This window comes from Clupea harengus, chromosome 8, assembly GCF_900700415.2.
Source record: "Clupea harengus chromosome 8, Ch_v2.0.2, whole genome shotgun sequence".
Taxonomy (NCBI): domain Eukaryota; kingdom Metazoa; phylum Chordata; class Actinopteri; order Clupeiformes; family Clupeidae; genus Clupea; species Clupea harengus.
In genome coordinates this window covers 12,374,731-12,400,243 of record NC_045159.1, presented here as the reverse complement: position 1 = coordinate 12,400,243, position 25,513 = coordinate 12,374,731, and the positions used below count along the sequence as shown (strand labels likewise).

The 25,513-nt window shown below is 44.4% G+C and overlaps 1 protein-coding gene across 3 annotated transcripts in view; it reads right to left on the bottom strand.

Annotated features, from left to right (window-relative positions):
• The window catches only part of kcnip1b (Kv channel interacting protein 1 b), a 50,828-nt gene that overhangs the window by 11,197 nt on the left and 14,118 nt on the right, over nt 1-25,513 (bottom strand). The window contains exon 1 of one of the 3 annotated variants that reach the window (XM_031571915.2): nt 10,896-11,507. The exons of 1 other annotated variant lie outside the window; for it this stretch is intronic. In XM_031571915.2, the coding sequence (XP_031427775.1) occupies nt 10,896-10,953 (58 nt within the window). In that variant the 5' untranslated portion in view covers nt 10,954-11,507. Of the gene's footprint in view, nt 1-2,749; nt 3,143-10,895; nt 11,508-25,513 lie in introns of those variants that run through there. One more of the 3 variants, XM_012829968.3, reaches the window with a different exon arrangement.

The following is a 25,513-nucleotide window of genomic DNA, read 5'->3' as shown; positions in this document are numbered from 1 at the left end:
AGGGTTTCTCACATCAGTGACTTAGTATTTGTCATTGTGGCCAATTGTTACCCTCCATTCCATCAACCACTGGTTTGACACCTGCACATAATTGGCCACTAAACACCAGGCTACAGTGATGCGGTTGCAGAGCGGATGTTATTGCGCTTGGCGACCGTGAGCGTCCCATCTGTCTAGACTGGGCCCTCACTGACTCTCGTCCATCTCACAGGAGGCTCAGGGGAGCAGAACAGCAGGAGGCAGTGACCTCATGGCCCTGTTTAATATTCACCAGCACCTGCTAGCGAGTCAGGAGAACACGAGTCACTCTCACTCGCGCTACCGGCCCCCGCAGCTCCCAAAGCGCTCTCTCTCTCTCTCTCTCTGTCAAAAAGCTGACTCGTGTGTTCATCATGACCCCATTCGTTTCTATCAGAAGTGTGCCATGGTTCTCCATCTTGACAGAGGCGAGTAGGTAGTGTTTTTTTCCCCTTTTTCTTGAGCTGCTTAGGCTCCACGATCCTTACATAAATCGACATAAGAAGAATCTGGCTTTCTGTTGGTTCAGCTTTCAGCTGGACTTATTTGGTGTGTCTGTTTCATGTAAGTTTGCCTTTGGTGCATTCATGCCTAAGCACATCACAGGCCACTTAATCCAGCAGGAGGAGCAGCTCTTTCTAAGCAGGTTCTAAATTAGTCGAGGGATATTTTAAAATGACATGCCAACCCTATTTTAATAGGTTCCTCTCACCAAGAGGCTTCATCCAGGGTTTCAAATTATACATGCTCCACTGCCTCTGAAGACGTTACATAATGAGCCCTACTTATTATTTAGATTGCTGTTTCATCAACAGTCTAAGACATCAAACCTTACACAATATGGCTTTTAGATCTCATGTAAACATTTAGTCTGGGTTTTGGGTGCAAAAAAGTGTAAAATGTAAAAAAAAAAAACAGAGAAGAACTGTGTTTGAAGTATGAATGTGTGAGACCTGAGGTTGTTTGAGGATAGTACAGTTGCTAAGGATACGGATATGATTGTGGACCACTCTAAGCAGGCCAAACCTAACTTCTTACGTAACTATAGTGATATAATGCACTTTTGCTTTACACCACCACACAACACTTCCAACTTCCACAACATGCTACCTTCTCACATCTACACTTCAGTTGCCCGAAGTGTAGATGTGAGAAGGTAGCATGTTGTGGAAGTTGGAGGTGTTGTGTGGTGGTGTACAGCAAGGCATTTTCAAAGTAAACCAGTCAGGTTTCTTGGTGAACTAGGTTGCAATTTAGAACTTGTAGTGGTTCTTTGGCTTGTTATTATAGGACAACGCACCAAGGCACTGCTAGAGGTATGTGTAGTGCACTCAGTGAAGAACTGCTTTCGAATTCTTTGGCATGTATTGCAGCAACATGCAAACAGTTATTTCTGTCAAAGAAAAAAAATAACTATTTAGTCCTTTTTTACTGTAAAGAGTCTGTGGGGAGGGACAAATCCATGTACGGTAAGTATATTCCATTTGCAGAGAAGGGAAAGAAGACCTTAAATGGATCAGATGACCTTTACTCCTACAGCACATCATGTTTGTCCGCTGTTTATTCTCTCACCTGAATCCTCTTTTCTCAGGTGTCTCAGGGTTGGTCACTAGGTTTATAATGGGCAAATGTCGGACATTATTCACATTTTGTCCAGACACAAACCATCAGAGTTGTTCAAAGCAAATGGGTTTTTGAAAATATGTTTTTGGTGTGAGTCAGACGTTTGTGTTTTTCTTCATTTTGATTGTGTGACGCAAGAGCTTGTGTGTGTGTGTGTGTGTGTGTGTGTGTGTGTGTGTGTGTGTGTGTGTTTACAGTTTGTATGTGTCTGCATGAAGGATGTAGCTGTTGCTCTCCACTCGGCCCCATCAGCATCACTCACTTTTGTTCCTGTTTTCCTTTTTTCTTTTTTTTTTGCTCTCACAAACCAGTCTCCATGACAACCGGGCTCTCAAGCATGTGAACAGGAAGAGAGATGCTATGTGAGCAGGGTGCTAATGCTACCGCTGAAATGTAAGCAACACACACACACACACTGAACACACTCTGATCTAATATAGGTCTGCGTGTGGGTGTGCTATCATATTTACACACAGACCTACAGTGTATCTGTGCACAGACGACACAGCAATATATACAATACCCAAGATATGAATCCGAACAAACAAAGGTGCACAGAAATCTTCTGGAGACCACTGTCAGATACAATGAGCCAGAGACACACATATACACATATGCTATATCTACAGGGGTGCAGCTGATGCTGACCTATGCCAAGAGCTTATAGAAGAGAGATAACCAGCAGTGCATACATATTGCCTAAAACGCTCTCACTCTTCCCTCTTTCTGTTCTGTCTCCCACTCAGTGTTTTCTTCACTCTCAGACTTGCTCAAGCACCGTGTGAAAATCACCTCCCCTGTAGTTAGCAGGTGTGAGCAGTGTTTCTAAAATCAGCACGTGCTTACATGTGTCAGCGCTCCTGCAGATACTTCTTTCTCTGTTTTATTGTAATTGTGTCTGTGTGTTTGTGATGGAACATTTGAATGTATCACACAGGAAAAATTAAATAGAATGCATATTTGTAGACATGGCAGTACAATGTATGTTCAGAAGTATTTGAGATTGCCTTTCCGACAAGTCTCTCTCTCTTCCTCTCTCTCCCTCCCTCAATCTTCCCCTCTGTGTGTGTGTGTGTGTGTGTGTGTGTGTGCGCGTTGTTGTCATTACCTCTGGATGGCCGCCTCTGCTTGCTGGTCTGCATGGTAAGTGTGCCCACTACTGCACCCATGTTGTCGCCGTAGTAACTTGTGTATCCAAACAGTCCCTTGGTTTCCCTTCTTCCCTTCTTCCTCCTTTCTCTCTCTCTCACTCTCTCTCCGAGACTCCCTGTCTCACTCACTCTCTCTCTCTCTCTCCCCTCTACACTCCTCTCTTTGTTGTTTTCTCGTCCTTCGTCGTTCTTCACAAACCACTCACCCACAAACGCAAGTCTTCTCCTCTGCTCCCTGTCACATACAGACGCTCTCTCTTCCTCTTGCTCTCAGTTTGGGCTGAGGAGAAAATAGCGTGCAATTTCACTCCTCAAGTGCGTACCAGCTGCCCCTTATTTCACTCTGCCCCTCCCACTCTCTCTCTCTCTCTCTCTCTCTTTCTCTCTCTCTCCTGGGTCCTCTCTGTTCTACCTCTCTTACTAACTCTTTTTATTTTCTCCCTCTCCCTGTCTCATCTATCTCCATTTCTAAAATTCTTTCTCTGTTATTTTCCTTTCTTTCCAACTCACTCCCTGTCTCTTTGTTAAGATATCTCTTTCTTACACCTCATCTCTCTCTCTCTCTCTCTCTCTCTCTCCTGTTTTTTTTTCTCTACCCTGTTATTATGGGGTGTCCAGAAGTATCGCTGTATGGACAACTCTGAATCAGTGAAGAACAGCTGTTGAGGCAGAATTAATCTTCAAGCCATAAAGCCATGAAGCCATAATCTTTTCCCTTAATTATCCCATTCATACACATACTACTCTATGCAAATGGTGAGGAGATATAGTAAAAAATGTCAGTGCTTTATCATGTTTTTTTGTCCTCCTTTTCTGTCCATATGAGGATGTGTATTTTCTATTCAGTGGATGCAACCTTGAAACCACTGAGTCAGAAAACAGACATCATTGTAATAATGATGTTGTGGCAGATTGCAGCAGTTCAGATAATGATAACAATAAACACAATGTACTGTCTCTCTCTCTCTCTCTCACACACACACACACACACACACACACAATTAATTACTACCTGGACTGACTAAAAGGGTACAAAATGAACTCTGGTGACCCATTTAAAGGTACAGTGTAGAGTTCGTAGTAGCATCTAGTGGTGAGATTGATGACATTATGAAATTTAAAATGACTCATTAAGCCACTTTCTCAGTATGGTATTGATAGTGTAGTACATGTCAAGGCTACAACATATGGACCTGCTAATGTTGGAGTTACCTCTATATTTGCCATCATAGCCTATCTTACCAACTTTAGCGAAAGCATTCATTGCTCTGCAGAATTGAGTCGCTTGTATTAAATGTCACTTTTGAAAAAACGATATCTGTATTATCTGTCTCCTCCAAGTAGTTATTCAGATTATAGTCATTTAAATACTGATTGTCAGAAACCTTTTCCGAGGTAAATTGTAAATGTGAGAAACTGCAAGATCAAACGGCTGAGGTTCAAATGTATAAAATACTCATCGCTTTTGATTAGCACTGCACAGTGTTTTGGTTTAATTATTAGCAATTCTGGTAGTAATTAGATATTTTTCAACATCGACCCATGGCCATGCAATAGTTAAATCTATCAAACAACAAACTGCATGTCACAACCTCTGCTGCACGCTCCTCTGTCCCTGTTCCTGCTCTTGCTCCATATGCTACTCCAGTCCGTTCATCCTCTCCTGTGTTTAGTATTTCCCTCACACCTTAGTTTACCCTCCATGTTTAGTTCTCACCTGTAGCCTATGTGTTAATTGAATTTAGTTCTCACTGTAGCCAATGTGTTAAGTTTAGTTCTCACCTGTAGCCTATGTATTCATTGAGCTCCAATGTAAGCCTTGGAATTTTCCTTTGTCTTTGTGTGCAATTGTTTGTGATCAGCAAGACGTACTGTGTTCTCCAGTCCTGTGAACTCTGCCTTGTTTGTCCATTGTGGCACTTTGATTTATCTCAGTAAAACACGCCTTGAGCATTTGCATCCTATTTCTTGTTTCAAGTCTCCAGTTTGTGACACTGCATTTAGATTGGTAGGCTAAATTACCTGTCCAGCAAAAAACAGGCGACTTCGGTGTCACTTTGAAAACATTTGTCGCTCATCCGCAATTTCAATCTAAAAACACCAAATGTTTATCCGTCACCTGTCCCAATTTCGTTCTACAGTACTTCACGTTTTCAGTTCTTTGACGACGAGGATTCATGATCCCTTGCCGTTTTTTTGTGAAAAATAATGATCCTCTATTTCACAAAATGTGGGTTCTCAAACTTGTTAGCCATCACCAGCAACTACTGATACCTCTTCTCCTTCGTCTTCCGGCCAAGCTGCCACTTCATTGTAAAACACAGAAGGCGCTCTGTAGAGCCAGTGTCTGTTTTGTCCATTTTGGGCCACCATAGGAACATGGCAGCACAACATGGTGGACATGGTGGACATGGTGTGATAGAGGACCCGCTGCCTACGAAGATATGAACCCAGCAAACAGGGGACGTCACCCGGACGTTAACAGGACATTTGTAAAGTCCCCGATTGGTACCTGCCACAACGTTCGCTAGCGGACCTTACCAGGACGTTGTTGATGTTCGTAGCAAGTCTACGTTTGGTCCTTCTGTGACGTTCGCAATGAGCCGTAAATCGGACTTTTAGGGAACGTTCAGATTTGGTCCCTCGGCACACGTCCACAGAACGTCCTTCAAAAACGTCCCCGTAACGTTTACCTGTGGTCCTCTGCAGGGCGTTCGCATTCGGTCCTTCAAAAACGTCCCACTGACGTTCGCATTCGGTCTTTCGTTTACCAACCAGCCTGCAACTTTTGTTGTCATGGACACGCACACAGTATAGTATTGGTTTCTGTTCACGGACCTTTTCGTTCAAATGCTCGTCTGTGACAGCTGTGACAGTTAGTGTGGGATATTTTTATATGAGTAAGAAGGGATTTGCCAGGTAACCCATTTAATTAGTTTGAGTGTTTAATGTGGGTTAGTTACATATCTGTGAATTTCCCTCACGGGATTAATAAAAGTTTATCTTATCTTATCTTATTGAGATCTCAAATAAGGGGGTGTTGACCTTAGGAAAATAAGGGGTGGGTCATTAGGTAGAGTATCACCTTCTGTATGGATGAAGTCAGATTAGAGGTCAGAGGTTTCATTGGTTGAAGGGGTCAGCCAATCAGGCCTGTTGTGGGAGTGTTAGATAAACTTTTAAATACAGTGGCGCGGGTCAAAGTCAGCAGATCGCCTCCGGAGTCCATCTCTATTGCTGTTTAAATTATGCAATAAATCCGTGCTGAAGAATTCTACATCTGCTGTTCACCTGCTGAGACCGCGTGACGACCGTGTTTAGACACCACATTAGTACAGCTGTTAGACAGTTAGAAACATATGCTTTTCCTCACACCCTCGAAAACAATGACTGTAAGTTTGTTGGCTGTCTCACACTGTGATAAACATGTTTAAGTGACCTAAGTTTAATTTCTATGAACTGTGTTAGTGTTAATTATTAGTAATTTACGTTACATTCTAATATAGCGATATGACAGTTAGCTATCGCACTATTCATTCATAATTCCGTTAATGGCTAACGTTAGCCCTTGTTAGCCGGCTATGCTGTAATCTGTTGCTGCTCTGATTCTTGGTGTAATGAATCTAATAGTAACTTGTGGTGTTTAGTTAAGATACCTTCTAAGTATTTTCCGTTTTTGTGTATTACAGTTTCACTCATACATTTCACCTGACAATCAATAAAGGAGCAAGGCGCTAGCTACCTGGCTCGTGAAATCGAGTTTGGCTGACTGTTGAACTACGTTGTCCTTTGGGGAAGTGGAAGAGGAATTCTAACGTTGAACTTATTATATTTATTATTATTATTATTATTATATTATTATTATATTGTTATTTATTATTAATATTAAAAGTAGGGCTGGGCAACGATTAAAATGTTTAATCGCGATTAATCGCATGATTTCCCTGATTAATCACGATTAATCGCATTTGTATACGCAAAATCCAATAATGAATTCAAAAGTAGTGAATAGCGCACTTTTATTTTAAATGTTCTGCCATATGAACGAAAGTGCCATAACATTTGTTGTGCAAACACTTTTAACATCAGCATTTTAATACAGTAGCAGTTAAATAAAATATTCATTTTTAATCTCAACTTAAACAATGTTATCAAAGCAAATACAAAATGAAAGCTCATTGCCACTGCCAGGGCATTAATGTTATCCTGTCCATTATGAAAAAGAAAAAAACTGGCAAAAAAATCCTGAGCCACAATCATATCATTAAAACAGACAATTTCTGAGGTGACAGCAGAAACATTTTACTTTCATCAGTACCAAATGTCCCTGAGTGAGAAACCAGAAAACACTTTCAGTGCAGTTTGTCAATTCCTAGAACTTGACACTGTTATTTTAAATGTACTGCCATATGAACTAAAGTGCCATAACATTTGTTGTGCAAACACTCAACGTCAGCATTTTTGTATAGTAGCAGTTAAATAAAATAAATACTTTGTGTAATTCTCAACTTAAACAATGTTATCAAAACAAACACAAAACTACATTTTATTGCCACTGCCAAGGCATTAATGTTAGAGTGTGGTGAAGCACCAAAAAGTTCACTGCTGGCAGTTACTCTGCTGTACGTAGTCTCCCGAAGCCTCCCTCCACTGTCTGTTTCGTTAAATTGATTTGCAATTATCACATGTATGTATATATGTCTATGGCGAACTATCGAGATTCTAAGTAACATGGAGAACAAACTTTGTTTGGTACTCCACGTAGATCATAAACCCTTGAATATACAAACGACTCAATTCAATCGGTTGAGAAATGTAAACGCTATAGTGCTTTTTATCCAGCTCCACCGTTCACTTGCGTTTGTTTACAGTCCAGCCTTTACCTTCCCAAGATGGCGGCGAGTTGGCACGTCGCAGCAATCATAGACATATATATATGCAATGCCCTTCTCCATGTTTGTTTATCCGCCCATTCTTTTCTTTTCCGGTTCCGCAGCAGTCAGCAGCAGACTTTTACAAAATAAAAGCCTGTGGGCAACAGACTTTTACAATAATAAAATAAATAATAAAACCTGCGTTAACGCGCGATAAAATAATTGTCGGCATTAATTAATTGATGAGTTAACGCAATAATAACGCGTTAACGTGCCCAGCCCTAATTAAAACTATATTAAATTATAAATATCACCACATTTTATCCTGAATATGTCTTTCTTTTAGCTTGGAGAAAATAAAAATGGTAGTAGTCTAGTAAGTCACAGCGACAGAAACAACAGCAAATAATAATAAGTGCCATATAAGGCGACTAAAGGTTGTCAAAAGCACATCTAGCATTGCAAAAATGGTCGTTACCCCAACGTCCCTACTATGTTCGCGTTGCGTCCTTTGTACGTCCTTAAATAATGTCCACAGGACATCTAGAAAACGTTTCCCAGACGTCCCCTCAATGTCGTTGGGACGTTCTTGGAACGTCCTGCAGAAAGTCTCCAGGCTGTCAAAGGAACCATACACATTTACGTTTAGGGAACGTTCGGAGAGGACCATTAGAGGACGTCAAGGGGACGTTATTTTGTTTGCTGGGAAGGGCTCATTCTAAGCTAATGAAAACACAACAATTCGTAGTTACAGGTTATTATACACCAATGAAAATATACTTAGCAATACTTTAATCCATTTCTGCTAACATAATTCCCTAAAACCGCACACTGTACCTTTAAGATATATTAAAGTCTAGACCAAACGCCAAGCTTTTTCATTTTCCAAAATCCTTCTTCAAATCCTTTTGACTGAAAGATCTTTTCATCTGTTGTCCATCCCAGACATTTTAGTTTTGTATGAATTATCATACGACTTTTTAAACTAAAAGAACTGCAAAGCTACAGTACCGCATGTTTCAACTGGAAATAGTCATTGATCACAATTAACTGATTCACCAGAGACCTCCTCTGCCCACTTCTCTTCTGATATACAAACACAGGCCATGTTTTTGGTTCCCTGGTTTGTTGCTTATTTCTGCTCATTAGTTTAGTGGTTTGCCGCAGCCCCAGGGCACATTGCTAATTAGGAAAGTTCACAGGATGGGAACGCTAGAGGGGGTAAGGTGGCATGGGAAGAAGGAAGAAAGCCAGGAGAGAAAGAGCCAACGTCAAAACGTCTCTGCATAGCCTCATTACGAGAACAAATTATCCTAAACCCAAAGGCTCTGGAGGGCTTCTGTTCTCTGAGGCTCAGTCCAGTTGCATCTAACAGGGTCCCACTCTGAAGCAGCAGGTCTCTGCACCTCAGCAGCCTTGCCTCAGCAGAGAGAGAGAGAGAGAGAGAGAGAGAGAGAGGAAATCTGGAACACTGTGAGAACAGCGCTCTCTGTCTGCCACTGCACCAAACTGCAGTGCTCCTCACAACTTACACATCCAAACACAACCCCCTGATGGTGCTGCCCAATCCTCATGGAAATCAAAGCGGGCCAAATGCACTGAGCTGCAGGCCTGAATCCGAGTCTGACTCACAAGCTGTGGGTACTCTGGGGTATTTCAGCATAGGCTTCAAACACTCGTGGCTTTTTTGTCTTTTCCCTCAGACCTCCTAATCCATTTGGCATGGTACTGTATGCGTGTGTGTTTGTGTGTGTGTGTGTGTGTATGTGTGTGTGTGTGTGTTTGTGTGTGTGTGTGTGTGCCCGCGCGCGTGTGTGTGTGTGCATGTGCATGCACGTGGTGTGTCTGGAAAAAAGATAGACAGAGGGAAAGAGACAGCTAGGCAGAGAGAGAGAGAGAGAGAGAGAGAGTGAGTGTGTATATGTACATCTACCTCTGTATATGTGTACACATCTGTATAGGAACACATGAACCCATGTCTCAGCCTCAGCTTTTTTGCACATCTCTTTGACTGTGTACAAGGAGGGTTGTGTTTGTGTCCACAAAGACAAAGGTATGTGTGAGATGGTGTTTACACAGATGGTCATTTGCAAATGCATTCAACAAAATTGTGTGTATGTCTGTATACAAATGTGCTTCACATGTAGTTGCATTGCCCAAGCTAGTTTTTTCATATACATGAAACAACAAGAGAGTTTAACATTGGTAAGATAACTGTAGACTTTTACAGTTTATGATAGAATCCTGGTTGAGTCAAAATGGAAACTTGGCATAGAGTAGAAATTAATTAAACATAAAGGCATGAATAATTATGGATGCGCAACCATCCGCCTCCTCTTGCTCATTTCTCTTCCTCTATCTGTCCCTCTTATCTTTCCCTCACAGACTCCTGCTTCCATTTTTTCGGGTAATTTCAATCGCCCCCTCTTTCTCCTCTCCCTTGTCATTAAATCCAGCTTCCGGCTAGTTCTACGCATGAGGAGATAATAGTTTTGGAAAGAGCCACCACGCAGTACTTTTCAAACCCAAAGTGCTTTACGTTGAGTAAGCTTTGGCTGTCACACAGACAAAATTAGCAGAAGCTTAGAGACAGACACGCATGCCCACATGTGTACACACACATACTCAAATACACACATGCACACACGCACACTCACACACACACAAACACATATACACACACACACACACACACATTCACTCACACAGACCTACACTTACTCACACACACGCACACACACGCACACACACACACACACCTACTCACACACAAACATTTATTTTTTTCCCATTTCCTTAAACCCAGTCTTGTCATGTTCATCATAGACATCCTTCAGTTTATAAAAAATATGAAGCCATGTTGCAAGAAGGTTTCAATCCATTTGCATCTAAAACTAAACCTGGGAACATGATATTTCCTCATGTTACAGCCATGCAACTAATAGCCATTAAAAACAGACCATCACAGTTGGGTCAGCTGGTCATCAACAGTTACATCACGGTAGATTATGAAGACCACTCACAGAGGAGATTGCCCTGAACAACGGCGATGCAGTGTATGGATGGATAGACAGAGAGACATAGTAACTACTACACGGACAAGCAACAACCATGATATACACAATCCAAAACAAACAAACAAAGGCAGACACGCAAGATACACACGCAGCAACATCCCACTTTCACAGAGACACAGTCCATTCATTCTCAGTTTCCAGGCCGTCCCTACCTTTCCTGTAGTTCACCTGTTTAGTGTGCATTGAGAAAGTGCCCAAAACTACCCCCATCTTCTGGAGTCTTCCTCTCTTTTCTTCCACAATACAGTAAGTCTCCTCTCTCTGGAGTCTAGTCCTCGTGCGCTTCTGAAGTACGTGTGGGCAACGCGAGGCGAGTGAGTGAATGCTGACTCGGTCGATCACTTGTTCTCTCTCACACCTGTGCTACTGACTTTGAGGCAACCTCCCTTTGTTGTAGAAAAAAATACATTAATAAAAATCTCAGATCTCCACCTGCACTCTATCTTTCCCTTTGTTATTTTTTTATTTTTTTCTCTCCTCCTCTCTGTGAAGTCTGTTCTTCCCACCAGCTCTTCCCCACAGTTTTCTGCACCTCTACTTCTCTTTCCCTCCCTCTTTCTCTCTCTCTCTCTCTATGTATCTCTGTGCTTCTCTCACTTTTTCTTTATGTCTCTCTCTGAGCTGTTCCTCTCCTCTCTCTCTCTCTCTCACCCTCTCTCTCGATTTGCCTCTGTCTCTCTGACAGTGTTATGGATTTTTTGTTCCACACAGATACAGTGAGGCTCACAGGAATAGGAGGGCAATGAAAAAAAGGCGGTGGGGGTCTTATGGCTTAGAAGGTAGGAGATTGGGAAGGAATTGTAAGAGGTTCAGGTAGTTGAAGTCTAAATAGACCACAGTGCTGTAATTTTAATAACTAAAAAAACCTGCTGCTTTGGCCTCACCTAACACTGCATTGTGTATTTGTTGAACAGTGTTTGATTGCTGTGTTTGCATTGCTGTCTCCAATGTCCCAAGTGTATTTCCAACCCTGATGTAATATTGTCTTGATAGATCCTACAAAAATAAACAGAAATAACACTAAAAACAGTAATCAGTGTGGTTTATATTACATTGTCTACACATGGGATTCTCACCCATAACCAAATCTTACTCCTTTGAGTAACTCGGTGGATTAAATAAAGAACCTCACTGAAGTCCAAACTCTGTGATTAATGTTATTAACACTTGTATATTTTACTTACAAAAGGACAAGCCATACTATCAAATGATAAATAATTATGTCAGTCTATACCTGCATGTATATACTGTATACCTCCCAATACAGCCAATGTAAAATGAATTATTCCCCCGTGGCAATGGAGTCCCCTCTATATATGGAAGTGGAAGCCTACTGACTGATATCGAGACAGAGGAGGGAGAGGATTTTCAATTACGCCTCTTAATTATCGTCTACTACAATGCACTCAATTAATCCACATCACCCTCTATTGCAAGGCGCAAAACCCTCACACACACAATTGATTAACTGAGAAGTCCTTAACTGAACATAGTGTAGAAGAGAATAGTGTAGGGAGAGTTACCATACAGAAGCTTGAGGAGATGAACTGCAAAGGGGTGGAGGTGGGGGGGGGGTTGTGTCAGAGAGAAGATTTGTTTTCTCCCACTCTTCTCACATTCAGATGGCCTTAAAGTAATGCCCTAGGGGTTAAGAGATGTTGGGAGCTAGACAGGTATTGAATAAGAGAGAAAAACAGAGAGAGAGAGAGAGAGACAGAGAGAGGGAGAGAGAGACAGAGACAGCGAGGGAGAGAGAGAGAGACAGACAGAGAGAGACAGAGATAGACAAAATGCTTGTGGGGAGAAAAAATAAGGAAGAGAGAACAGTTATGATGATGGAAAGGGTGTGTGCCTTAGTTTAGAGTAGCAAGAAAGGATAAAAAGAGAGAGAGAGAGAGAGAGAGAGAGAGAGAGAGAGAATAAAGACTCCTCCATCAGTGTGGACATCATCCATAACAAACCTCACTGCAGGAGTCCCAGGTCTCCCTCTTCTTCCTTTAATCCGCTCTCTGCTGCCTGTCTGACTTTCATCTGTCGATCCCTGTCTGCCTGTCCTCATGTTTTACCTTGAATCCGTGGCCTCAGCACACACACACACACACACACACATACAGCCCTTTGCCTTGAATCCCTCCAGTGAACACAGACATGGATCAACAGGCATAAACATCAGACAGGTGAGATGAGGTGAAGCTGCACACCAGCTACAGCACCAAGGGAGAGTTCCTGTTCTCTTTCAAGCATTCGTTTCGGTGTCTTACTATGAGATACGCCCCAGCCCGTATTCCTCAGAAGCCTTATATCATTACGCCAGCCCCATTGGCTGGCACCTGTGACGCGTGTGGTCTGGGGAGACCCCGCCTTCCTATATCTAGGAATACACAGCGTCAACTCGTCATTCAAAATCCTCTTCTCGCTTCACACCAGAAGCTTTCTCTCGACCTCCCTACTTTTGGCAGAGTAGCTAGCTAAACTGTCCATAGCTGGAGTGACCAACTCCATCGCCGGGCGCTGGCAACACTCACCCAGGAGAGTAAAGGTGAACCCTCGGCTGCAAAGCCCAGGCATTGTCGAGCTATCCGGATTGTCACCAAACAACGGATTTTATTCCTAGCCTCACGGCTAACGTGGTCTGACCGAAGCTGACGCTACGGACGGACCAGAAGCATTGGAGTTCAGCACACCAGCTAACCCCATTCGCGTTTAAGCACTCCAGCCTAAACGCACTTAGCGCTAGCTAAATGGCTGCAGCAATGCAGAACATCTCCACCACGGAGGGCAAGGATGTGGACCGACTGTGCACTTGTGCAAACAAGATATCCAGCAAGGATACGCACCCGGTTTGTTCTACATGCCTAGGAGTGAAACATGCCCAGGCAGCGCTGGACAACGCCGGTTTGTGCGAACACTGTGCCCGGTTCACAACCAAAACCCTGCGCCGTAGGCTAGCCCGCCAGGCTAGTCTAACAGGCAACGACCCTCTCCTGTCAACGGCTAGCTTAGCCCAGACGACCGCTCAGCAGACAGCAATGTCTCAGGAACAGCCCACCATGGCTGCCCAGAGCTGGAGCGAGCAGGTGGACGCCTACGACCCCCTGTTGCAAGACATGGAGGAGTTGGAGTCGGAGGACGGTGACGACTACGAAGTGAATTCGGACCTACTCGTCTCAGACGATGAGGACGATTTCGACGCACCTTTCCTACCGAGTGCCCAGGCGCTTAACTCCTCATCAACCCTGGCTTCGGAGAAGGAGGCACCACCCTCCCCATTGATCAGTTTGGACTTGCATGACGTGTGCAAATGCGCAGCAGACAAGCTGGCAATTCCGTGGCCAACGGTTACCGCAGAGACTGCGAAGTCGCGGTACGAGGGGAAGAGGCTGCCTATGGCAAAACGTTCGGCGAGACAACTCCTACCGATTTTCCCGGAACTGTTGGAGGAGCTCTCAGTCACATGGAAGGACAAGCCCTTCACGTGCAAGACGCCGATACAAGGTGGTTCTGTGTTGGACCTAGAGGGTATGGAAAAAGAAGGTCTTTTCCGTATGCCTGCAATGGAGCCGCTGGTTGCCGCGCATCTACAGCCGCGACGGCTTACCACGGCTACCCCGACACTACCTTCCAAAGCAGAACGTCTACAATCAAGCCTGTCCGAGAGAGCGTACAAGGCGGTAGCGTTGTCTGCAAGAGCCCTGAACGTCATCTCGATCCTCACAGCCTACCAGGCGGAGATACAGGAAGAAATTACTGCGAACCCAGGTCCAACCAAGTGGAATGAGATATGTGTCATCACCGACCTATCTCTGCGCCTGCAAAGATGTGCCGTCCAGGCTGATGGAAGAGCCATGGCCACGATGGTGGTTCAAGAGCGGGCTCGCTGGCTAAACCTAGCCAACCTCTCTGACCGGGAGAAGGAGGCCATAATGGACGCACCTATCGTCTCAGACGGCGTTTTTGGCACGGCCCTGGCGCACATGCAAAAAAGATGCGAGGAGAAAAAGAGAGACGACGAGGCCCTGCAACTATGTCTGCCGAGAAAGCCACAGCCAGGCCCCTCTGCGTTCCCTCACCAAACCTTCCCTCAGGCAGCTGCACGCCCGGCCCCAGGGTATCGTTATCAGAAACGACCCAGGCCACAGGTAGCGACCCCCACCCAGGGCGCCCCACAAGAGGTGAAGCCGGCTTGGAGAAAGAAGCCCGGTTCACATGCGGCCCCGCCAGCTGGTCAGTCTGCCCCCCACCCCAACCCCGGGGCTAGGAGGAAGAAGATGACTGCCTGACCTCGCTAGGCCCCAGGGAGGAAACGGGAGCCCCCCTGTTCACTGGCCCCCGTCCTCCATCCCACATTCAGCCTGGGATTTTGTGTGGCAAACCCCAATGTTCAAAATGGCCAACAGGGCCTGTTCTGTCCAAAGGACACGACCCTGTAAAAAGAAAAAAATGTACACAGGTTCTTTTGAAAAATTTTACTCATTTTTCTTGTCGCCAAAACAAAATAAAGGTTCCCCTTCATGTCCAAATGTTGCAAAACATAAAGCACCCAATGTTGCAAAACAAAACGTGCACAGGCAATATAACATCTCCTCCGAGCACGGTCTCGGGAGAGATGAGCCACGTAAGTGCCAGCGGAGCGCAAGGCGCTCACACGCACACGGGCAGCCTCGCCATGTCACCATGTGGCGACCGAGCCCAGCACATGAAAGCCTGGGTGGCGTGCGTGAGGTCCAAATGGGTCCTACGCACAATCCAACACGGCTACAGGCTGCAGTTTCGCACCGCTCCTCCCCTCCCATGTTCAGGGAAATTGTCTATTCACATGCGCGGGGAGAAGCAGCCCGAATATTACAAGGGGAAATCGCCACACTCTTAATGAAAGGCGCTGTCAGAATAGTTCCGCCAGACCAAAGTCATGCGGGTTTCTATTCAAGATATTTCCTGGTCCCGAAGAAGGGCTTATCTGGGCTTGTCACTAAACTCAATCACGTTCAGAGCGCATCTGTCACGCGAAAGAATAGACAAGTTCAACCTATGTCTGGCACACTTTCAAAGGGACAAAGTGATTCCCTTCCGAGTATGCCTCAGACTGCTGGGGCTGATGGCCTCAGCGTTGGTGGTAGTCCGACTGGGCCGCTTATACATGAGGGACTTGCAACGTTGGGTAGCATCTCTCAAGCTAGACCCAGTACGTCATGCTCGCCGAAAAGTGAGAGTGACGACAGAAGCGTGCATGGCACTAATTCCATGGCGGAACCCGAACTTTCTGACAGAGGGGGTGCCTATGGGCACAGTGCAAGTCAGGAAAGTTGTAACAACAGATGCATCCCTCCTTGGTTGGGGAGGGACACACGAGGGTTGGGCAATAAACGGAAAGTGGAACCCGAGTCTGCGATCGTGTCACATAAATGATCTGGAGTTACAAGCAGTTTGGCTGACGCTGAATCATTTTCTTCCCCTGCTAAAGGGGCATCACGTCCTAGTTCGCACGGACAACACGACTGTTGTAGCATACGTGAACAGACAAGGGGGGCTAAGATCCCGACCGCTACACACGCTTGCACGCAAACTGATTTTGTGGGGCAGCAATCATTTTCCATCTCTGTGAGCTACACACGTCCCTGGAGTTCAGAATCTGGCAGCGGAACCTGCTGTCTCGGGGCGACCCACTCTACAGCGAGTGGAGGCTCAGCATCAAAGTGTGCGATCAGATTTGGTTGATTTTCGGCAGGGCATCAGTGGACCTGTTTGCGTCACACGACACAGCTCAATGCCCTCTTTACTTCTATCTCCGGGAGCTGAACGCTCCACTCGGAGTAGACGCTCTAGCGCACGAATGGCCGAATCATGCTCTTCTCTACACATTTCCACCCATCGCGTTAATTCCGCCCACCCTGGCCAGGGTGAGGGAGAAACGTTTATCGCTAATTCTAATTGCTCCCCGATGGCCGGGGAAACATTGTGTTGTGTCTTCATGCTGCAACCACACCACTAGGTGTCGCTGTATTGCACTGTTAGGTGTGAGATTACCATGTACTGGGAGAGAAGTAGTTAGTGTTCGAGGATGAAGCCTTACCCATGTACTACATGCTCCTACTTTGGATAAAGTGTTTGGAAGTTACCGCCTGACTCCTGTTCATTTATACTTGCAATATAACACATTGGTTAGCGGAGATAATAGAAATGTTGTACAGGGAACCATGGCAGCTTCCGTTACACAGGGACCTACTGTCTCAGGCGAAGGGGGAGATATTTCACCCCAACCCAGAGAGGCTAGCGCTATGGGCCTGGCCGTTGAACGGAACAATTTAAATGCAACAGGCCTACCGCCTAATGTGATTAAAACCATACAAAGTGCAAGAGCTGCCTCAACGAGGTCGCTCTACGGATGCAAATGGTCAGTGTTTGAACGATGGTGCGTGACTACGCACGAGATTCCGTATCAATGTTCCATCTCGACAATTCTATCTTTCCTACAAGATCTAATCGACAGGGGCAGAGCCTTCTCGACCATTGAAGTGTTTTTGGCCGCGATCTCTGCATGCCACGTCGGCATTGGGGGCAAATCAGTGGGGCAACACCCACTAGTTGTTCGATTCATGAAAGGAGCGCGCAGGAGCCTACCGGTCTCAAAGCCGCTAGCTCCATCGTGAGACCTGTCCATGGTGCTGGAGGTGATTTTGGCTGCTCCTTTTGAGCCATTGATGGACGTTGACTTTAAAACGATGTCTCTTAAGACAGCGTTGTTATTAGCTCTGGCATCAACAAAGCGTGTCAGTGAACTGCAAGCTCTCTCGGTACATCCTTCATGTCTACAATTTGCGCCTGGCGATTGTAGAGTGTCATTACGACCGAATCCGGCGTTTATGCCTAAGGTTATTCAGCCCTGCATTCCACTGGAGCTGACAGCTTTTCGGCCTCCGCCTTTCGATTCTCCGGAGCAGCAACGTCTACATGCGTTGTGCCCGGTAAGAGCCCTCCGGATCTATGTGGACAGGACGGCAGCTTTTAGGCAGAGTGATCAGCTTTTTGTGTCATGGGCAAAGCCCTATACGGGTAAGCCTATTTCTACGCAGCGGCTTTCACATTGGATTGTGGATGCTATTTGTTTAGCATATTCCAGCAAGGGCCTGTCGGCACCGGCTGGTTTGCGTGCACATTCCACAAGGGGCTTAGCAACATCGTGGGCCCTGTTTGAGGGTGTGTCTATGGACGTTGTGTGTAGGTCGGCAGGATGGTCTTCCTACCAAACCTTCGTCAGATTTTATAAACTTGATAACACGGCAACACCAGTAGCGCATGCAGTGCTCGGGGTTGGTGCATCTAGGTCGGGCCCTTCGGGCTCTCAGCCCTTGTAGGTTGGCAGTAGGCATTCGAGACAGGCTTTTGTGCAATACGGGAGCTACGTTATACCATAGTGAGACATCGAAACGAATGCTTGAAAGAGAACTTTAAGTTATTTGCATAACCCTGGTTCTCTGATAGCATGAGTGAGGTGTCTCACCGCATTACCCTCCTTGCTGTGCGAAGCGAGGAAGAGGTTTGCTTGTTTTGAATGACGAGTTGACGCTGTGTATTCCTAGATATAGGAAGGCGGGGTCTCCCCAGGCCACACGCGTCACAGGTGCCAGCCAATGGGGCTGGCGTAATGATATAAGGCTTCTGAGGAATACGGGCTGGGGCGTATCCCATAGTGAGACACCTCACTCATGCTATCAGAGAACCAGGGTTATGCAAATAACCTAAAGTTTCCTCACTGGCACTTCCCAGTTTCATCAGCTCTGGATCAGGTCTCAACATCAGTTTTTACAGACACACACACAACACACACACATAAACACACACACACACACACACACACACACACACACACACACACACACACACTGATGTCAAAATAATTCTGTATTTCAGGAAGGTGACCATGGTTTAAGAGGCCCCGGGGTTCATCTAAGATCTATCTATCAGCCATCTATCGGGGACTGGATGGCGAAAAATGTCTTACAGCTCAATCCTGATAAGACGGAGGTTCTAACTGATTCCGATTCGGAGGTTCTCCAACCTGAGTAATGTAGGGGTTATATTTGATCAGTCCTTGACATTCAACACCCATGTTAAGAAGCTGACCAGATCTTGTTTTTTCCTCCTAAGAAATATCAGGAAACTGAGATCTGTAGTTTCAAACACAGAACTAGAGATGCATACACATGCCTTTATCTCATCTCGCTATCTTTTCTACTCGCTATGGAAGTCTGCCCTCGATCGTCTGCAGGCAATTCAGAATGCTGCTTCAAGACCAATAGATTCTCAAATAAAGGCTCTCACATATCTCCACTCATATCTCCTCACTGGCTCCCTGTTGTGTTTAGGATTCACTTTCAAATTCTCACTCTAAATTACAGAGCATTGCACAGCCGAGCTCCTGCACATGTGGCTCATCTACTTCACCCTCACTCATCAGCTCGCTCTCTTGGGTCAAATAAGCTACATCTTCTCTCTGTCCCACACACTCACCTGAAGACCCGTGGTGATCGAGCTTTCAAAGCCATAGCCTCTAAACTGTGGAATGCTCTGCCCACACCTTTAAGGTTTGCTGATTCTGTAGACTGGGAGCTAAAGACAAGTCTGTTTAGACAGGCATTCAGGTAACCTGTATGTGCCAAGTGTGCACTTTATTTGTTACTGTGTATTGTTTATTTTGTTTTTGTACCTACTCTTGTAAAGCACTTTGTGAATCATGTCTGTGAAAAGCGCTATACAAATAAACGTTACTTACGTACTTACTCTAGAGAGAAACTCTGTCATGTAAATGAGCACACATAGACTAGCAGAGAGCTAATACTGAGAGATTATGTGCTTTCAGACCCACCACCTGTAGCATGTGTGGTCTCGATGTGGTTTGGTTTGTGTAAATGTGTCTACTGTGCTATCAGTTCTCAGAACCACTAACACCACAGGGGGAAGTAGAAACAGGACGTGAATCTCATCACACACATCATGCATGGAGATACCAGCTGACTGCAGGAGGGCAGGTTCACACTTCTGCTGAGTACACCATCAGAGTGAGAGATTACTGAAAGTGAAACTAATTTTTCTGCCAAAACAACAACAACAACAACAACAACAACAACAACAACCATGTAACAGGTTCCCTGCCTATGACTTTGACACGAATGTGCAATTAGCACAGTATGCTGTGCTTAATTTGTTTAGTTGTGCAAACTCAAAGTGGTGAACAATGGAACATGATATGGAGCAGTTATAGTCATAGGCCAAAATGTAGGTAAATACATGTTATGCACACCAGTTTATCTCACATAAAGAAGTAAAATGTGAGTCATATATGAATCAGGTCAAGTCAAACACAGTACAAGACCACTTCACTCTCATCCTTCTCATGCCTCTGCACGACTACTGATCCCAAGTCAGTTGCCGCTGACTCAGTTATTTTTATGAAGGGAATTTGAGTCAGGTTACGCAGGCTACTCGACCTAAAGACAACCAGCTTTAAAAGCCTTTTGTCCATGTTGACATCTTGTATCTGGTATGTATAGCTGACTATTAACCGTGGTTTATACATTGATTTAGCTAAATTTCTGCAGCCCTGCAGTTAATACTCGATTGGAGTTGGAGCTGAAAACCTGTAGTGGAATCCAGGGAACCTGGACTGGAGTTGGAGATGAAAACCTGGAGGGGAATAGGGAACCTGGACTGGAGTTGAACTTCAATACTTCCTATACACAGGAATGCATTTTGCCGGTAGTTTGTTACGTGCACAGTAACTCTGCCAAGTAAAGTTTGAATGGGTCTCTCTCACTCTCTCTCTCTCCCACTTTCACATACAAATCCCATTAATGTATCTGGTAAAAATAACATTGAATTAATAACACATTTTCATTCACACTTAGTCTTCCACAACGATAAAGTTACGGGTGTGGGGTATTGCCACCAGACTGTATATACCAGGATGTTATGGAGCACGAACCTCCGCAAGAGGTGTGCAAGGTCTCATGACAGTTAACCTAGCTACGAACTAACCAAGCTATCTCTAGCTTAGGGAACCATCTTAACAGTTTGAAGTTGCTAGTGTGTCTAATATGAACTCATTTGAATGTGAAGTAAATATTATATTATTATTATAAATATTATTATTATACTCGTTTTAATATGAAGCTGCACAGGCATCCAGAGGGTTTCTGCCTATCGCAGCTTTTTAACTAGTTTAGGGAACCATCTTAGTTGGCGGCTGCTAGCGTGTGATGAACTCATGTTAATATGTGCAAGTGTGAACTCTTTAATATGAAGCTGCACAAGCACCCTGAGGGTTTGTACCTTTTCTATTATCATTTTAAAGTTTACAAAGTAAGTTCAGTGTAAAGGTAAATCGGGGAGACTATAACATCAGCTAGAAAACTATCTATCATGTCATGCCATTTAAACCATTTAAAAATCCCCTCTCTCTTGGACTTTTCTTTCCTCAGTTTAACCATAACCATTTAGCAACATTATGGTGACCATACTATGATATCTATAGTTTGCCCATTAGCCTAGTTGTTTAATCTGCTTTATACTTCAGATAATGTAGGAGATGCACACCACAGACCTGTAAGTTAAGATTGTTCATAAGCTTTAAACATGACAGTGGCTGTATTTATTTGTTATAAGAGATATACTACTGTAATTTGACACATAGTTTCAAAACAGGACCGGTGCCACAGCTATCCAGTCAGTTCCGCCACCAAACACCTCAGCTAACGTAAGCTAATGATATCCTGGCATTACACTCATCCACTTCATCTACATTTAGAACTGCTGTGTTAGTAGTCCTGGCATGTGAACATACACTCAATACCAACCACACAACACAAACATTATCCAACTGTTACAGTTTACAGAGAGGATAACTTTCATCTATAGCAATTGAGCCTAGTGCCTTAGTCCATGTTCCAATCACCTGCCTTTTGATCCAGCAGCCAAAGTGAGGAGTTCCATAGAGAACAGAGTTGGGCTTCATCAACCATTACAGGGTGGGGATGTTACATCTCTTGGGATACCTCATTTCATGCTTCATGTTTGGCATAATTTACGTGACACCACTACAATAACCTGAACATATTTCCCTAGCACTCTGACCTCAGCCATAATGAAGCAGTGATTAGCAGGGCATGGAATTCCCAAAACACGTCTTGTGTAGTCATACAGATTCCACAAAAATGGTAGCTGTCACACGTGACTACATTCTCTACAAAGGCAACACATACAGAGATTCTCATCATGAAATCAAGGATACACTTTCAAGGAGCCATTTCTCTTTTGAAATCAAGGCTATGCTTTAGCCCTGTATTTGGATGAAGTATTTGTATAAGGGCATTGTTGGCTTGATTGGCTGTACACACATTCATTTAGCCATGGTCATCACGCGTCCTCATCACGTTGAGCTAAGGAGATGCTCACTGCGTGACTGAACAGTTCACAGCATCAGCGAGGCAGCTTTTTCTTGTTACAGCTTCATTATGTAACCGGATACAAAATGAACCAACCTAAATTCTGCAATCAAGGTTGCCTCTCTATTGACAGACCAGCCTGTCCTCGCTAGCATTCCCAGATGTCTCATACATTTCTAACCGTCAGTCTGTTTACTGAGCCTCCCTCTGCTGCGTATGGAGTCTGTTTGAGTTGGGTTTCGGTTAGCTGCTTAATACCTCCGCGTTTGTTGACATTTGGCTGTTTATTCCGGGATGCTCTCTACCTGTACAAACACAAACAAGAGCTGTCAGTCACAGTGATTCTTGTCTGCATGAATTATCCTTCGTGGCTTATGCCCCTTCTCCGGTGATTACAACCGTTTGCATTCCATAGAGGTTTGTGAGTGAAGCAGAGAGAAGATAAGGCAGCTTTATTGAAGAGGGAGACAGTCTAGGTGGGTTTGAGGCATGAGAGAGGGACTCCGGGGTGAGAAGTAGGGATGTTTTACTAGGGGGTTTCCGAGCGGGCTCCTCTTCTTCTGGTGGGATTTATGAGACATTTAAAAGAGATCCTAATTATTTATCAGTGCGGAGAGAGTGGAGCGGTCTTGTCGTCTTGTTCTCTTTCTCTCTCAATCTCTTTCCACCTCACATTCACTCCTCTTTTCTTTCTCCCTTTCTCTTTCTCATCTATTTCTTTCTTTTCCTCTCTGTCTGGCTCTGTCTACTCCCTTCATTATCTACCGTGTCTAATCCGTATGAAGTTCAGTCTAACCTACTTGTGTTCAACTTAATTCAGCTTAATTCAATTCAACTTTAAAGCACCATAAGCGTAAAACGAAATGCAATGAGTGCAAGGGTGGTTGTATTGAGCAGAGATGGTCCCTCTATCCCTCAGCAGACTGGTACCATTGCGTACTGTACCTGCTAACTAAATCAGAAAACATTTCCCTGCTTCATTAAAACTTGAATACAAAAGGCTCTTTGTATGCACGTTTTCCCACAGGAACCTAGTTGCACCATGGTTTTGGGTTGCACCAACCAAGTTCCTCCGATCCAGGTACTTTTTAGCCCCATTTCAAACTTGTATTATGTAAAATATCTGCAGGTATCAATATCTCTATGATTAACTGATGGTATGTCTATGGAAGTCTATGATCTTGTACATTTCAGATCTTGTACATTTAGTTTTTACTTGGCATTTGTATGTATGCTTGTTGTTCTAAATATGCATTGGTAATCGTTAAAATGTCCAGTGTGACACATGCAATGCGGAAATCATTCATGTTTTCACTGCAACACACATTGTAATGCAAGACTCTTAGAGCATTGCATTTCCTACTGGAGATATACAGTATCTACTACACTACAAACAGATCACACGTTTAAGCTTGGTCCATAACTGAAACTGTTCACAAGCAAATGAGCCACACAAATAACGCATGTCATAATAAAATGTAAAACATGAAACAAATTCAATGCAATGGGAAATGTGTGAGATTGTGCCAGCCTGACCATGTTTCTATTTGTTAAACATGGAAAAAATAGGCCACTGCACAGCAGTGCTAGTTGAAAATGAAGTGAGATTTTGAAAAATTAATGACAGTGGTGAACAAAGGGGCTCAACAAAAAACAAACAAGTAAAAAATGTAGCTCCCTGAAAACTTGGCGGAACAGTGGAAAAGCTAACAGGAACTTTCTCAGTAGTTATGCACTAGTCAATCTGGACTGTTGCAGTTTCTTCAAATCTATCTGGAAAACTACTTCCAATGGCTTCTAATGGTTTCTATTTTGTATTCTACATATTTTTTCTACTATTTTTCATTCAACATGTCATTCAGTCTCTTAGCCTCTAAATAAAATAACTGCTTATCAATCCAGAAATGTTCTGGAATCATCACTCAGACATTTTAATGCATTTTCATGAAGGAGAATAGAAGCGTACTTGTTCTAATATTTTGCTGAGCATTTCTATTGTAAAGTAGATGTATGACTCCCCCTACTGGTGAAAATATTGAAGCTCAGGTTGCATTATGGTTTATGTCCAAAAGAGGGCAGCGGTTTCCTATATTGGCAGTAAACCATTTTGATAGGGGACATTGGAACTTTGCAGCAAAACTGGTCACTCCATATACACAACCACCCCTCCACAGGCAAACACACACACACACACACACACACACAAACTGAAACACACATTCACTTAGACATACTCACACACACACACACACACACACACACACACACACACACACACACACACACACACACACACACACACACACACACAAACAGACACACTAAAAAACACACACAGAAACACACATTCACTCAGACATACACACATTCGCAAATGATTACTTGGTTGTGTACACACATGCACAACAGTTATAAAATAACTATAATTTAATGGAAACAGTCCATCATTTCATCAGTTTCTTGTGAAGTATTTACCAAGATGCAAAATCAATACTTTACTGTACAATATTGTACAAAACTTTACTGTACAAGTAAAGTTTATTGGACAAGTAAAACATTTAAACGTACAAAGTAAATGGTGCATAGGAATATATCGTGGTGTGCTGGGGGTTTTCTCTGGGTGTTTGGTCTGCAGATCTTTGCAGATGACGCCAGAATTAAACTTGTGCCCTGCTGCCAGAGTGAGAAAGAGAGCCTGGGTGCTTATGCCGTTGATCTTAGCCTGTATGCCTGGCATGGCGATGACATCAAGAAGGAAGAGCTTTTGCTCTGAGCATTCATTCGGGGGCTGCAGCCATAGTGATTCCGGGAGCACACTGGCCAAGGCAGAGTGAGTGGAGCAACTCCTGCCGGGTCCACCAACTCCCTGGTCTGCAGGGGTCCTCTGCATCAACACCACCAGCACAGGGGTCCTCTGCATCAACACCACCAGCGCAGGGGTCCTCTGCATCAACACCATCAGCACAGGTGTCCTCTGCATCAACACCACCAGCACAGGGGTAACTTCCACATTGCCCCCGCCGCCGTCAGCAACCAGAGGGGTAGCAACCAGCCAGAGGGGACGCGTCTGCACCATCACTGCCTCTCCGACCTCTGAGCCCAGGGCTGCCCCAGTGGTCCAGCGCCAACGTCCAGAACGGCCTCCCCCAGGGCTGACTCAGACACAGCGTCAGCATTCCCCCAGACTTTGTGTTGGGTGCACGGGTTGCATGGGGAAGTCAACCACTGGGGGGCGGGGGAGGTGTGTGGCATGCTGGGGGTTTACGAGGATGCTTTGGGCGAGAGACTGCATTCAGCCAGAGTGTCTGCTAATCTGAAGTACTCCTTGTAAT